The 14,747-nt window shown below is 32.0% G+C and overlaps 4 protein-coding genes across 5 annotated transcripts; 3 read left to right on the forward strand and 1 right to left on the reverse strand.

The window, feature by feature from the left end:
• The first annotated feature begins 308 nt into the window (after positions 1-308).
• On the forward strand, positions 309-2,922 carry LOC108727590 (NAD-dependent methylenetetrahydrofolate dehydrogenase). Its single transcript, XM_018455760.1, has 4 exons — positions 309-678; positions 1,318-1,502; positions 1,583-1,951; positions 2,501-2,922. Exons 1-4 carry the CDS (start codon positions 605-607, stop codon positions 2,890-2,892), a joined length of 1,020 nt encoding a protein of 339 aa, XP_018311262.1. The 5' UTR covers positions 309-604; the 3' UTR covers positions 2,893-2,922.
• An 810-nt stretch (positions 2,923-3,732) lies between these two features.
• Positions 3,733-6,141, forward strand: LOC108727589 (glyoxylate reductase/hydroxypyruvate reductase). The gene is made up of 4 exons (XM_018455758.1): positions 3,733-4,094; positions 4,356-4,676; positions 5,169-5,626; positions 5,937-6,141. The coding sequence occupies exons 1-4, from the start codon at positions 3,898-3,900 to the stop codon at positions 6,071-6,073; spliced, it is 1,113 nt and encodes a 370-aa protein (XP_018311260.1). The 5' UTR covers positions 3,733-3,897; the 3' UTR covers positions 6,074-6,141.
• A 2,215-nt stretch (positions 6,142-8,356) lies between these two features.
• Positions 8,357-10,513, reverse strand: LOC108727591 (mitochondrial thiamine pyrophosphate carrier). Of its 2 annotated transcripts, XM_018455762.1 has the most exons (5): positions 10,292-10,513; positions 10,056-10,208; positions 8,965-9,167; positions 8,777-8,817; positions 8,623-8,705 (listed from the first exon to the last, which is right to left on the reverse strand). In XM_018455762.1, the coding sequence occupies exons 1-5, from the start codon at positions 10,418-10,420 to the stop codon at positions 8,695-8,697; spliced, it is 537 nt and encodes a 178-aa protein (XP_018311264.1). In that variant the 5' UTR covers positions 10,421-10,513; the 3' UTR covers positions 8,623-8,694. The 2 variants fall into 2 exon arrangements, with proteins under 2 accessions (XP_018311263.1, XP_018311264.1); XM_018455761.1 differs by having other exon boundaries at positions 8,357-8,817.
• Positions 10,514-10,808: 295 nt separating this feature from the next.
• Positions 10,809-12,971, forward strand: LOC108727592 (high choriolytic enzyme 1). The gene is made up of 6 exons (XM_018455763.1): positions 10,809-10,995; positions 11,688-11,788; positions 11,859-11,955; positions 12,062-12,191; positions 12,283-12,479; positions 12,624-12,971. The coding sequence occupies exons 1-6, from the start codon at positions 10,887-10,889 to the stop codon at positions 12,893-12,895; spliced, it is 906 nt and encodes a 301-aa protein (XP_018311265.1). The 5' UTR covers positions 10,809-10,886; the 3' UTR covers positions 12,896-12,971.
• The last annotated feature ends 1,776 nt before the right edge of the window (positions 12,972-14,747 follow it).

The raw sequence follows: 14,747 nt of genomic DNA on the forward strand, positions 1-14,747 counted from the left end.
GGTTTTATCAAGCCATTAGGTCTGTTCGCGTTGCTTGCACTTTTGGCACTCGGCATCTTCGCTGCCTCTTTTTTCAAGGGATATATATCTATCCCATTTTAAGTGTAAAAACATTTATTTCATACAACGTGAACAGATCTATTGAAGAATTTTCGTGCATGCGCGGAAGATTTTTCAGTGACCTGATGGAACAACACTGGTTTAATCGCGAGCATGGATGACGTGGATTTCGCGGACCCGCCGATCGTGGAATCTGACCGACTCTCCGGTTTTTCCACAGGATCTGTCCTGTAGAAGGCGGAACTGGTTGAACGGGTGCTCTAGCAGGTTTGATAGTTCTCGCCTTTCACTCGCAGTCTCGTTCGACAGCCGATCGATTTCACAACTCCCACAGTGCTATCGACCCCCTGCGAACTAGCAGTTATCGCAAACGACGTCAGCTGTTTGTCCGGACGTAGCGCGTCATCATCGCATACGCACAAGCCCCCTGCAGCGAGAGATTCCTCCGTCCTCGTCGCCTCGGAATCTCTTGGCGGCATGCGGTAGCACATCGACCTCAGATTGGCTCAGATCAGCGTGTGAATCCTACGAAGCAACAGTAACAATGTTCTCCTGGAGGAATGTCTTCTCCGTCGTCTCGCAGAAGTTTGGGAGAAAGCTGCATTTGTCAAAAGTCCGGTGAGTATGGGACTGATATTCTTCTGTCAGAGACCACGTGGACAGTTATTTTAATTCGTAAGGTAGAGAATGTATAACAAATTGTAACACATCCTAATATATATCGCTCACTTGCTGTAACAATGATGTAACTCAAAAACTATCATTTTTCAATTTCTTACAAAAAAAGAATAGAAACATAAAAAAAGAAAGAACATATTTTAGAAAGAAAAAACAATATATTTTAGAGTATTTTTTTATTTCTACAATCAGTTATTACACCAAAATTACGTTTCAAAATTAATATTACAAAATGTTTAATGATTCAAAACATTCAAACTTATTTTCTAGAAAACTTTGTTTTTTAATAGTATCATTGTAGTAAATGAGCGATGTGAAGGATACTTATTATAACAAATATTAATGTATATGGAATTTATAAATATCAAACAATAAATATTAAATACACATTAAAAGTAGAAAAATGAAAACAGCAAAGTCGAAAGGTACTTTCATTTTTATCCTTAATTTTTATGAAGATTTTTTGCTAATATACTTAATTTTACTAATTTTATATAATGATAAAATATATTAAACATAATATATATAAAAAAATATTATCTTCCGCTATTTTTAAATTATGAATCTTGTTGTTTGCAGGCAAGAGGCTGTAATCATAGACGGGACGAAAATTGCAGAACAAATTCAAGAAGAATTAAAGGTAGTTATAGATACTTGTACAAAAGCTGGAAAGAAAAGGCCAAAGCTGGTGGCGATATTAGTGGGAAATCATCCATCCAGCAAAGCGTATGTTGGTAGAAAAATGAAAGCAGCAAAGTCGATAGGTAATTTTATTTTTATCCTCATCAAACAGATAGTTTTCGCCTTAGAATTCGTATTGCTAATCTTCTTTGTCAATTATCAGGAATTGAAAGTTATACTATTCATTTGGGAGAAAATATAACGCAAGTAGAGCTTCTTAAGGAAATTGACAATCTTAACAGAGATCCATCTGTTGATGGTGTTCTGGTACAATTGCCGCTGCCGAAAAGCATAAATGAGAGAGAAGTATGTCAAGCAATAATTCCAAAAAAGGACGTGGACGGCTTTCACTTGGAAAACCTTGGTAATCTGACACTGGACAACAACAGTATTGTACCAGCCACTGCCTTAGCTGTTAAGGAATTAGTACTTAGAAGCAAAATCGAGACTTTCGGAAAGAACGCCGTAGTTGTGGGTAGATCAAAACATGTCGGATTGCCTATCGCACTGTTACTTCACGCCGATGGCAAAGGTGATTGACCTATCAGTTTGGCAACAAAATATAATTTTACTAAAATCGTATCGAGATAACAAATTCTGACGTCACAGACTTTTAAATCGTATCACTATTTGCAACATTATCTAAATTCTCGCAATTGTTTCATTTCGTAATGTCAGACTGCCTATATCTCGAGACATTTAATTTAATTCATTTTCTTTATTTCTGTCAGTTCGCAGCTTCTTCGTCAATTCATTTTCTTTTTTTTAATAAGAAAACTTTCGTAGAGATTAGTGTTAACTGGAAGTATCGAACGATCATTATTTGACCGTTTCTATTTTTTAAACTCGTATTTTTTATGTAAAAGATAAGATTCTGAAATTTTTTACTTATTAATAATTAAGTCTTTTTATACTGATGAAATATTTGAGTTTTCATTACTTTCTTTATTTTCATAATAATTTATTTACTTGGTCCTTTTAATGAATAAGAAATAACATAACTACATCATGAATTTTGCCGATTTTTTAAATATTTTTATCTTTAATTTTCCAAACTAATTGTACATCTCATTTTCTGCAGGCGAAACGGGTGCGATGGACATGACAACGACAATTTGCCATCGTCACACACCTCACACGGAGCTAGAAAAGTATACGAAGCTGGCGGATCTGATCATAGTCGCGGCCGGGGTTCCCGGCTTGATTACTAAAGAGATGATAAAACCAGGCGCTTGCATAATTGATGTGGGTATCACCAGGGTGAAGACGGCAGATGGCAAGTATCGTCTGGTGGGAGATGTGGATTACGACGGCGTGAAGGATGTCGCCGGATATATCACTCCAGTTCCCGGCGGCGTAGGTCCCATGACGGTGGCAATGCTGATGAAAAATACAGTCAAGGCTGCTATGAGTGATCAAGAAGACACGAAGCAGTCCGATCATTTAGAAGATAGCAAAGCATTTATATATTGACACGTAGCAATAGATTATTTAATTTAGGAGCTCTATTTAGTGTTATCTATAAATATAATTGTAATATATTGTCGTATTTTGTAATACACAAATAAAGTATTATTTTTATAAAAAATAATATATTATTAACAAAGCCGTTTATATCTATTAGTTAAACAATATTACTAGGCCGTAATATTATATTAGCAACTGTATTAAAAAGAAAATTGTACAAAAAATTTGTACATAAAATTGTTTTTTTTTTTTACATTTATGTACTTACATTTTATTAAGTTTTTTTTACTTTTGTGTACTTTGTGATTGTGTTTGCATAAATGTGTTAACTTTATTAACCCTAATTTCTACGAAATGTGTATATAGTACTAAAATAAAAAATCTTTTGAAGTTCAAAATTAAAACGCGTGATACTGGATTAAATCCGAAGTTTATAGGCCCGAAAGGAGAAAAAGAAGAATCAGGCATCACATAGCTCAGAAATATAAATCCGTTACTATCCGACATTTTGAATCGAAAACTATTCTCTGTAATTTAAATTATATAAGAAAATAATTAGTGTTTTTAGAGAATAACCAAAGAATTATCATTAAATTATCATTTTCTACCATATCGACATGAAAAATTTTGAAATTAAAGAAAAAATAGAATTTTAGCAATGATTTTCTTTCTTGAAACAAATAATATTCTACGTATGAAAATACATAAATGTACAAAATTACAAAAAAAAATTTGGAAGTGGGAGAGTTATACTGTGCACATTTATCTTGTCCTGTTATAAATTCTATCATAACGGCAACGGATATATACGCACTAATTATTTTTTCATGCGTATTCACGAATTCGATATTACTTTATATCTCTTCTATCTGTTTAATCCGTTAGTTATCTCTAGAAAATTTTGAAAATTACAAGTGGAGAGTGGAGTAGAGTTAGTGGGGATTAGTTTGTCGACGTATCACGCGACTATTCGTCCAATCTCAGCATGTCGTGGGTAAATGCTAATAAATAATGGTATTCGCGAACGCTGTTCGTTTCATCAGACAAAGCGAGAGAATCCTTCATACAAAGAGAATCGGTTGGAGGATCTGTGATTATCCAAGAGTCCTGATATCGAATGATTCGAATGTCGTCGAAATGAGTAAACCCAAAATCCTAATTACACGGCCCGATATACCCGTTGCAGGCTTAAACTTGCTGCGTAAACGGTGAGACTTGCATTATAAATATTTAAATTATTATCGTTTTATTTTTGTCTTTTTTTTTATGACATGTCTGCTTAATTTCTTTATATTACGTAATCTTATACCAATTTAACTTTGTGTTATGCTAAATACAAATATGTAACAAGTTCATGTAATATAAATACATATAAATACATATTTCATATACAATATGTTTATAATAAAATTTAATTTAAGTATGTCGTTACTTTAATACAAGTTTAATACATGTTTTGTCATTTACAGATATCATCTTATAATATGGGACAAACCTGAGCCAATACCACATGCTGAATTATTGGCAAAAATCCATGGAGTAGACGCTGTATTCTGCGTGCTAACGGATAAGATAGATAACGAAGTTCTAGATCATGCAGGCCCGCAATTGAAAGTTGTGGCATCTATGTCGGTGGGCTTGGATCATATAGACATAAGTAGTTTGCAAAGTAGAAACATTAAAATTGGTTATACTCCAAATGTCCTGACTGAGAGCACTGCGGAGCTGATTATAGCCCTTTTATTAGCCGTATCAAGACATGTGCTGCATGCAAACTTAGCAATTTACAAGTGTGTATACAAATATATGAAACATATGGATTTTGATGATCTTGGGACATTTTCCTAACTTGTGAATAGTGTAACATCAATATTACATTTGTCCGTTTTTGTTGTGTGACAAATTTTCAAATCTGTTGATTGACTACAGGATAGAAAGATCCGAAAACTTCTCTGTCCTGCAGTCATTTAACACATTTGAAAAATTCGTTGTACGACAAAAATGAACAAATGTAATATTAGTCTCATTTAAAATAATTTTATGTTTTACAATCTTATTTTTCAACAATTTTCTTCTATTCATGTAGGTTAATTATTGTACTGTATTTATGTTTATGCTAAGTCCAAATTTTTAAACTTTCAAAACTAATAACAAATAATTTTAATGGATTCCGTATGTTTCTGTAACATCACAAAAAGTGTGTTCTTATTACGAATTAAAGATGTATCATAAAATAGCATAATGCTTGCAGTTGAAACTGAATATTATTACATTTATTACAGAGGTGAATGGACATCCTGGTCGCCTTTATGGATGTGTGGCACAGGACTGACAGGGAAAGTCGTAGGAATTGTCGGTTTAGGTAGAATTGGCTTCAGAGTCGCTGAGATACTTAAGAGTTTCAACGTTGCCAAGATATTGTATTTTAACAGAACTGCCAAAGAAGAAGCATCTAAGTTTGATGGTGAAAAAGTTGATTTTCCCATGTTACTCCAGAACAGTGACTTCGTCATAGTAACTGTGGCATTGACACCACAAACTAGATACATGTTTAATTCTTGGGCTTTCAATCAAATGAAGAAGACAGCTATATTCGTGAACGGTAGCCGCGGGGATGTAGTAGATCAACAAGCGCTGATTGACGCTTTAAAGAATAATACAATCGCAGCAGCTGGCGTAGACGTTACAACACCAGAACCGCTACCAACAAATCATGAACTTTTACTGTTAGATAATTGTGGTACGTATATCAATGCAGAGAGATATAATAAAAAGATGAGTGAAAATATGACTGTTCCTGCGACACTTGAAGTGAATAACTTTTTTCGCAATCATTTGCATCAGATTACATGTTTTTATAATATTTTGATACAAAATATTTAACTCTTTAATATGCTATGTTGTTATTGACAAATATCTTAACAATTACAAATATATTGTAGGTTTTTCAATCACCGAATATTCACTTATTGGAACATTTACCTTATCAGATCTTCTATATAGGATGTTAAATATACGATAAATATCAATCTGCATTTTTGTTCTTTTAGTGGTCCTACCTCATATCGGAAGTGCAACCATAGAAACTAGAAGTGAAATGGCTTGTATCACAGCGAAAAATATTATAGCTGTTCTGGAGGAAAATCCCGAAGGAATGCCTGCAGAATATGCAAAAGTAAATTCTTAACATTGCTAATGATGTATATAATGAGAAATTCCTAATAATCATAATTGTGATATATTCCTCAGTCAAAGGTAAACCTGTGTAATTTAGTTTTTCAATAATTTATATATGTATATAATACAAAATGTATAACTTATTTAAGAATATATTGTATAATTATATCAATTAAAAATCACTCTTTCAAAGTACAAGGTATAAATAAATAAACGATTAGATACGTTGATGTAGGAATTGCCAAATGTGAGCCGACACCAGTTCGTGTGTAATCCAAAATGTATATTAAAAAAATGTGATACAGACGTTTTTCAATCCTGTTATTGGGTCCTGGTAGTGTAAACATGAAATGTCAAAAATAAAAATATATATATTATCAGCAGCAAATTAAACAAAGTTACGTCAATCTTTAGCGACTAAGTCATAATACAATGGACTCAGTAAATCTGTGTCGTTTTGCAAGTTCAATTCGTTTTTTGTTTATTAATAAAAATTTCCTCAGAGATTAATCTCTTATTGTAACTCCTTTCCTCGTCTAAACCCGAACATTGTCCCAATCAAAATCATGGTTGTGCTCAATTCTATATTCTGTAATAACGTTCTGCGATGTAGTATTTCGATTAATGTGGTTTCGATGTTCACTTATTCTTGATTTTAATAATCTTCTTGTCTGCCCCACATAGGAGGCATCGCAATTTTGACAATTGATCTTGTATACAACGTTAGAATGTGTCATAGTTGATAATCTGTCATTCTGCCCCTTGATGAAAGAATTCAATTTATTGATCCCAGTAAATGCCAATCTTATGAACCGATTATTCTTGAAAAATTTATGAAATTTGTCAGAGATAGATGGAATATAAGGTAATGGAATATACGGTGAAATATTTAATCTTGTTATTCTGTCTATTTTTAGATGAAACTGCTTTTGTTCTATTGAATAGTTTGGACTTTGATATCAATCTTTTTTTAATATTTTTGAATATTAAATCCAAAGGATATCCATTATTATTAAAATGCTAATAATAAATTCAAAATTCTTACAATGAAATCTAGGATGACCAGTCATATATTAAATTGTTTCCTTCTTTTATTAAAGTCCAAAAAATTCAATCTATGCCCCCCCCCCCCAACTTCATTGTAAATCTTAATCTGGGATGGAAATCATTAAATTTTTTCAACAAAGAATCGATATTCTGTTCTTGTATCGCGAGAGCGATGTCATCCACGTATCTATGATAAAAACCTAGTGTAAATTTTAACTTATTAAGCGATACTTTTTCAAGTTCCTATATGATTAAATCTGTTGCTAAAGGGAATAGAAGGGATCCCATAGACACTCCATAAGATTGTTTATAAATTCTATTATTGAAACTAAAAAACGTAGTACTGAGCACTAAACTCACAGCTTTAACGAATTCAGTTTTAGGTAGTTTAATATTATTTTTTATGTTCGGCCATCTATTTTCAATGCTCTCAATAACTAAATCCACTGGTGGACATTAGTGAAAAGAGAGACAACGTCGAGCGAGACAAGGATTGAGTCATCTGTCAAATTTAATTGTGATAAATCTTTGACTAGTTGAAAACTGTTCTTAATGTGTCGGTTTTTCAAAACAAGAATCCAAAATTTTATGTAAAAAAACAACTAAATTGTGTAAAGGACTTCCAATGGATGAGACTATGATATGTAAGGGATTACCTGTTTTATATATTTTTGGCAATCCATATACCCTTAGTATTATAGCATTTGTAGAATTGAAAAAATTGTATGTATGATCGGTTACATATTCATTTCTTTTCCAAGTTCGCAACAAAGACTTCAAATCACTCAAAATTTTGTTAGTCGGATTGCACGTAACAGCAGTATATGTATCGGTGTCCGATAATAAAACTTCCATTTTATCAATATAGTCAATTTTATCCATGGCAACAACCATATTGCCTTTGTCCGCTCGCGTTAATAATACTTGGATTCTCTTTAAGAAATCGTTTAATAGCATCAAAAGAGTCTAAGATCATATCATCTATGTCCGATCTATGTGATATTTTTAATACTTTATACATATGAGAAAAACTATTTCTGAATCTATTCGAGTTGATTTTTAGTCTTATTAAATTATCCTCAATATGTTTAATAAATTCTAAAGTGATAGATTCCACATTGTGAGGAGAACGTATCTAATCATTTAATTTATTTGGCGAGCCATTTTTAATTTTATTATAAATAAATACTTTCAAACAACATTTATATTACTTATATATTTTATTTATACATTATTATATGTTCTCTTTATTTGAATTTCTATTATCGCAACATCTTTAATAATAATAAAACCTGTTCATATGTAGTAAAATGCAAAGCCGTAGTCGTAGCGGCTTTTATTTGACTCGGCACTAAGCCTTTAAATAGACCTTGCAAACCCTCTTCTTTTACCGTCACTTTCAAGCAGTCCAGTAATCCGTTGCATTGGAAAAATTTGCCGAATCCTTTACGACCGTGCTTGAAACCTTGTATCTGCAATCTCTTTTTTGCGAGATCGAAAGGATACACAATTGTTTTTGCTATGAATCCAGCGGCGCTACCAGATAACATGGAATTACAGAAACTGATATCGGAGATGTCTTTCTTATAGAGATCCTTGAAGAATTCATAGAACATAAATTGCAGGCCGGTGTGAGGAGCAATTTGCAATAAAGTCGGTAACAAACCGAAAAAAAAGACCCTCGGCGATTCTTGTCGAAAAATCGAACTGGGAAATAAATAAAATATACATGTCACTCAAATGTAAAAATGTTTTTACAAAGCTAATTTTTATGCTAATCAGTAAAACACTGACAATGAGTTAAGATCATCAGCAGTACTAATTAATCAAAAGAGTAAATTTTTTGTAACTCACCTGCAAGAATGTAACACTCCGTTGTACACTTGATGATTACTCGATTGAGCCACTAATCTAGTTCTCATAGTGTCAAAAGGAAACGAAACGATCGTCCCCACACAGCTAGCACCAGCACCAGCAACAAAATGCGTCGTGTGACGCCATTCCTCAATTTGTGGAACTCGTTGCAGCATTTTCAGGAACACATTATAGGAATAAAACTGTATATACAAGCAATGTATGATTAAAAACATAGAACATATGATAAAACTTAAAATTATGGCTGCCAAAAGTTTTCGACCTATATATAATTTTACAACAATCTTTGTTAATCTGTTTTTCAGTTTATATTGCAACTGTATATTGTAAATTAATAAAATTCTTATTATTCACTGATGAAGCTACGTTCACCAGAGATGGAATAGTTAATTTTCATAACACTCATCATTAGTCTGAAGAAAATCCACATGCTATTCTTCAATCAACAACTGTTCAATGTAAATGTATATGGGCAAGAATACTACGTATATGTATACAGTTTGCCAGTAGATTAAATACACCTGGAATTTTTGAAAAAGTGAGAAATTTGACTGCAGGCTTACATACAGACCAGGGATACCTATTACCAGCATAGGAAGCAGGGTTATTGAAATACAAAAATAGCTATAACTTTGAAACAAAAGTACAATGGCTATAAATTTAAAATAGATGAACTTTTTTATTGTTTTTTTCATTGTATTCCCTATCCACTCCTGAAGTTCCACTTGTTATGCTCTGTATACCAGATCTTTATTTATAAAAATTCTTTATCTAGACAATACAAAAATTGCTTATGGGCGAGAAACTTTTGATTAATTTTATGATATTTTTTATCAATCTTTCAATTTATATTATAAATTAATAAAATATATTCTTGTTATAATTAGCTTGAAAACGATATTCTAAATATAATATTTTCAAAATGCTTGTATACTATATCTTTATTTGTAAATATTCTTTATTTGAGTAATAAAATAACATTTCTCGTTTGCTGGAAACTATTGGCAGCCCTATACATAAATTTAATATATTAACTGCGACTAAATGATTGAATAAATTTTATTTGATACCTGACCCATTCCATAGGTAATCGAAATTAATTGTGCAGGTACGTGACCCTTCCATAAGGCAGTAGATCCTTCTTCTCTTAAAATTAGCAGAACAGCTTGTGATATAGACTTATATTTGCTAACGTGACAACTTGAAATTGGTTCAACTTGCAACTGTAATGCAAAAGCATTTATTAATTGTAGGGCTATAGAGATATATTAAATTAAAATATATTTTACTGCATAAATTGATTTACTTGGAATCTAATTTTTATGACATCCAAAGGTTGACTTAGCAATCTCGTTATAAATCCACAGGCAGCGCCTGCAATTGCGTGATCTGAGAATAACTCAATTGTTTTTTGTACTGAAAGGCCCACAGTCATTCTAATGCATATACAATTATTTGTTCAATTAGCATGGAATACAAGATCGTGTAGCTTGTACTGGAGATTCAATTTTGTATACAAAAAGTAAAACTTTTTGTATAGACTATACTTGTATATATAATATATTTAATAAATTAAAAATCATCAACGAAATGGATCAGTACATAGTCATTTTATCATGCTCATGAAAACAACTGTTAACATGGTATAAACAAGATTCTTGAAATGTAAATGACATTCTTTTACACCAAAATTGTTACGAAAATGAAGTAACCGAAGCCGATAAACTCACATTTTCATCAGTCAGCTGTTATACCAACCTACTCTAACATTACCTATTCTCAACTACTTTTTTAAAAAAAACCGCGCAAGCCATGGTGGATCGCGAAAACTTCATCTAAGTAAGAATTTCCAGTTGTCGTAAAAGTGTACGATATAAAAACTAAGGAGGAATCAATCGAGGATGAAATCGCTTATGTGCTTGTTTTGCGTAGCGATTATTAGTTTTGGAATTGCATTGCCGATAAACGAAACTTCCATCAACACGATACATCCTATTGTTCCCGACATAGGTAAACGCGCACGCATTATACAGAACGTCTGAGATACACATATTTTTACAATGTAAATTACTCTTTAATCTTGTTTTAATTTATTTCTTTTCCAACTTTTACTTTAGTGAAAATTTTTTTTTAATTTTTCATATCTGAGAATTTTTTTATTCCAAATTTTTTAATATTTCCGAAATTAAAAAAAATTGTCAGTTTTTATATAAATTATTCGGTAAAGCTGTAGATTTTCTAGAATGTTTCATGTATGTATGAAATGTACGTATCTTAAATCACCTGTGACTTCCGAAATATTTTAAGATTTTTTATTCTATATAATTTCTCATGAAATTTGATTAATCTAATAATTTAAGATATTTTCCAGAAATTATAGAATGAGAAATCTAAGAATATTTCAGCAATTACATGTAAGAAAAATTCTAAGAAAAGATATAAAAACTTTCTCTCTCAATATTTCTGAAGTGTTCCAATTCGTATAAAAATCCTAAGAAAAATTTTCACCAGGATAAATCTACAAAAAGATGAAAAGTGAGTTAAATCAAGATTAATATTAATTTATATTAATAGAAATACAAACATGCGAGAGTATTAAACTTGTTATTTTGCTTAAAAATATTGATGCAATGAAACTGCACACATCGTATATAACATCGTGTATAACAAAATGCGAATTACAGAATAAAAATCCTTTACAGTTAGAACATCGAATAAAGAATTATTACGACTTTATGAATCGTCGCAGGATGCAGAAGTTCGTCCCGGCTTGTTCGAGGGAGATATAGCTGTGACCAGTGAGGTACACCTATATCACTCTTTTTTTCATTTTATATCTCTTATAAAACGTTTTTCATATCATTTCCATACAGTATTTCGATTATTGGCGCATCGGTTTACGCTGGGACGTTTTTCCGGACAAACTGTGGGAAAACAGGACAGTTCCTTACGTAATTAGCACTTTGTACGGTATGTTTAAAATATAATTTTATGTTAAACTCTCCTTAATGTCTAAAACTAATAGAGAATAATAGAAATAAGAATTTAAAAAAAATAACGCATATGATCGTTTCAGATGCAGTGGATTACATGAAAATTTACAAAGCCATCACATATATAAATTATATGACATGCATAAAGTTCGTTCCATGGGATACCAAAGCCAAAGACTTCTTGCTGATTTGGCCGATAATATATCCCAAGGGGTGAATATTCCCATATTGTAAACAGCGCAGGTGTGAAGCGGTTCAAAAGATGATTAATCTGTTCTTTTTGCATCGTGAAATTAATCCGCAGGTGCTGGTCATTCGTAGGAAAATTCGGTGGAGCTCAGATACTCTCCTTGGAACCGCCGGACGAAAAGGGACCGAACTGCTTGGAAAACGAGGGAAGAGCGATACACGAGTTAATGCACGCTCTAGGTATCTTCCACGAGCACAGTCGCGCCGATAGAGACATGTATATAGATATACACTACGACAATATTATCCCTGGTAAATTAATATTCAGCAAAATTATAATTTACAATTGTAATACAAATCCGTATAATTATACTGCACAAAAATTGCATAATTATGTATTTTATATATTATGTGAAGATAACATATGTATCTCTTTATCCATCTTTTTCGTTATAGGATCTCGATCCAACTTCAATAAGCAATCGCCGGAGAACGCGACATATAGCTACGAGTATGGATACGACAGTATAATGCATTACGGAAGCCATTTCTTTAGCATAGATCCTACAAAACCGACTCTAACTCCGAAAACACCTGGCGTGACGATCGGCCAACGAAAAGCAATGAGCAAGATAGATTGTTTAAAACTGAACGATCTCTACGGATGTTTGGATAAACCAGAAGAAGCGCGAATATATTACAATATTTGTAAAACATTAGGATTATAAATCTAAACTATAATTAATAATTTATAGATATATTGTTTTTGAAGTAAGACTAAACTTACATAGATGAAGAAATACGAATCGATAGACACACTATCTACTTTATAATTTATATTATAAAATTTATAAAACTTTTAACATAAAAATTATATAATATATATTATACTTTATATATAGTATACAATATACATATATCTCTCTATTGTGTAATATTTTATATAATTTGTTATAAAATTATATTTTAAAACTTTAATCAAATACGTCAATGTTTTTTCTCGTTCAATAATTTATCTGCAACTTGAATGAATTCATGTTTTATCATCAGTTCGTCAATGCATGAACGATATTGTGGAAAGTGCTAAGTGTTCAGCCATTCCTTATCCACAGCGTTTCCCTCATCTTATTTTCCACAGCGTATTCTGTAATTTCAAATTTATACATATATATTAGAATTTGATTAAACAATTTTTGCAATTGTAAAAATAGTAATTTAAACTATCAGTTCTTCCTAGAGGTAAAAGAATGTGTATAATCACAGTGATATCATACTTCAATCAATATCATCATATAAAAATCTTTAATATATTTGTTAGTTTTTATTAATTATGAAAACTTACTTATTTAATTTCCATTTGCAGCATTTTCTTTGCGCATATATCATATTTGCATTAAATATTGTCTGCATCATTGATCTTTCAGCCTTTCAGGCCAGTGTTAAATTTTTAAGCTTTCACATTTTTTTCTTAAGAAAATATCCAAAAATTACGAACAAGATCTGGGCCATATATATTAGGTACTAAACTTAGTTTCCGCGGTTTTTTTTGCTTAAAAAACTCATCTCGATATCAAAAGTAAAAAATACATCAATGAAAGTATTTGCTCTCGCTAGCTATACATTTTTCCCATCTTTGTAGCAATAAGTGGATTCCGCTACGATAGAACGATTGGTCTTTTGAAGCAATCCATTCATCAATCCATTTTCGCACATCCTCGTAATTTCTGAAGTGTGTATCCACCAAGCCGTGCTGCATCGATCGGAACAAGTAATAATCTGAAGGAGCTAAGTCTGATGAATACGCTAGGTGCGGGAGAACTTCCCACTCGAGCTGCATCAGTGTTTCCTTGACGGCTTTTGCAACGTGTGGTCGAGCGTTGTCGTGCGATTCGCAATGGCATTTTCGGTTAATTCGTGTGGTACCCATTTTCCTTCCTTTTGAATCTTTCTCATTGCATGTAGACGTTTGGAAACAGCCATCGGAGTAACATTTAATGCTGCAGACAATTCTTGAAGCGTTTGAGCTGAGTTTTCGTCTAATAATGCTTGCAATTCGGTGTCTTCAAACTTTTTCGGTTGATCTAAACGTTGTTTATCATTCACATCATAATCACCACTTTTAAATCGTTGAAACCATTCTTGGCATGTTCTTTCCGATGGAGCACAATTACCATAAGCTTCGACAAGCAATTTATGAGTTGCAGCTGCAGTTTTTTTCAAATCAAAGTAATGAAGCAGCACATGTCGAAAAAATAATTTATCACGTTCCATGTTTAATAACAAAAAAAAATAATACTGTTTGCTTAAATGAATCTTTTCGCATTAAATTTTATTGACAAATGTCTAACCTCTAAAATGCAGCCAGTTTCAGATGTCAAAGTAAATTACATCTACAACTAGCGTCATAAATGTGAGTTGCGGAAACTAAGTTTAGTACCTAATATCAGGTGTAGTAAAAAGAAATCCATTATTTTGCATGAAATTGAAGGCTTTACTTAGTATAGTTAGAATGATCCGATTTAGGTCAAATATGCACCGTTTTGTTCGATAATTTGTTGCCATTTTGAAGGTAATTTCATT

Source organism: Mycetomoellerius zeteki, unplaced genomic scaffold (genome assembly GCF_001594055.1).
Source record: "Mycetomoellerius zeteki isolate Tzet28-1 unplaced genomic scaffold, Tzet1.0 scaffold51, whole genome shotgun sequence".
Classification (NCBI taxonomy): domain Eukaryota; kingdom Metazoa; phylum Arthropoda; class Insecta; order Hymenoptera; family Formicidae; genus Mycetomoellerius; species Mycetomoellerius zeteki.

Coding starts and splice junctions, on each gene's coding strand:
- LOC108727592 (XM_018455763.1), top strand. CDS start 10,887: ATGAAATCGCTTATGTGCTTGTTTTGCGTAGCGATTATTAGTTTTGGA. Junction 10,996..11,687: donor TCCTATTGTTCCCGACATAG/GTAAACGCGCAC, acceptor AATCCTTTACAG/TTAGAACATCGAATAAAGAA. Junction 12,480..12,623: donor CTACGACAATATTATCCCTG/GTAAATTAATAT, acceptor TTTTCGTTATAG/GATCTCGATCCAACTTCAAT.
- LOC108727590 (XM_018455760.1), top strand. CDS start 605: ATGTTCTCCTGGAGGAATGTCTTCTCCGTCGTCTCGCAGAAGTTTGGG. Junction 679..1,317: donor CTGCATTTGTCAAAAGTCCG/GTGAGTATGGGA, acceptor TGTTGTTTGCAG/GCAAGAGGCTGTAATCATAG. Junction 1,503..1,582: donor GAAAGCAGCAAAGTCGATAG/GTAATTTTATTT, acceptor GTCAATTATCAG/GAATTGAAAGTTATACTATT.
- LOC108727591 (XM_018455761.1), bottom strand. CDS start 10,420: ATGACTGTGGGCCTTTCAGTACAAAAAACAATTGAGTTATTCTCAGAT. Junction 10,209..10,291: donor TCATAAAAATTAGATTCCAA/GTAAATCAATTT, acceptor TTTGCATTACAG/TTGCAAGTTGAACCAATTTC. Junction 9,168..10,055: donor TTACCTATGGAATGGGTCAG/GTATCAAATAAA, acceptor TTGTATATACAG/TTTTATTCCTATAATGTGTT.
- LOC108727589 (XM_018455758.1), top strand. CDS start 3,898: ATGGTATTCGCGAACGCTGTTCGTTTCATCAGACAAAGCGAGAGAATC. Junction 4,095..4,355: donor TTAAACTTGCTGCGTAAACG/GTGAGACTTGCA, acceptor TGTCATTTACAG/ATATCATCTTATAATATGGG. Junction 5,627..5,936: donor TTTACTGTTAGATAATTGTG/GTACGTATATCA, acceptor TTGTTCTTTTAG/TGGTCCTACCTCATATCGGA.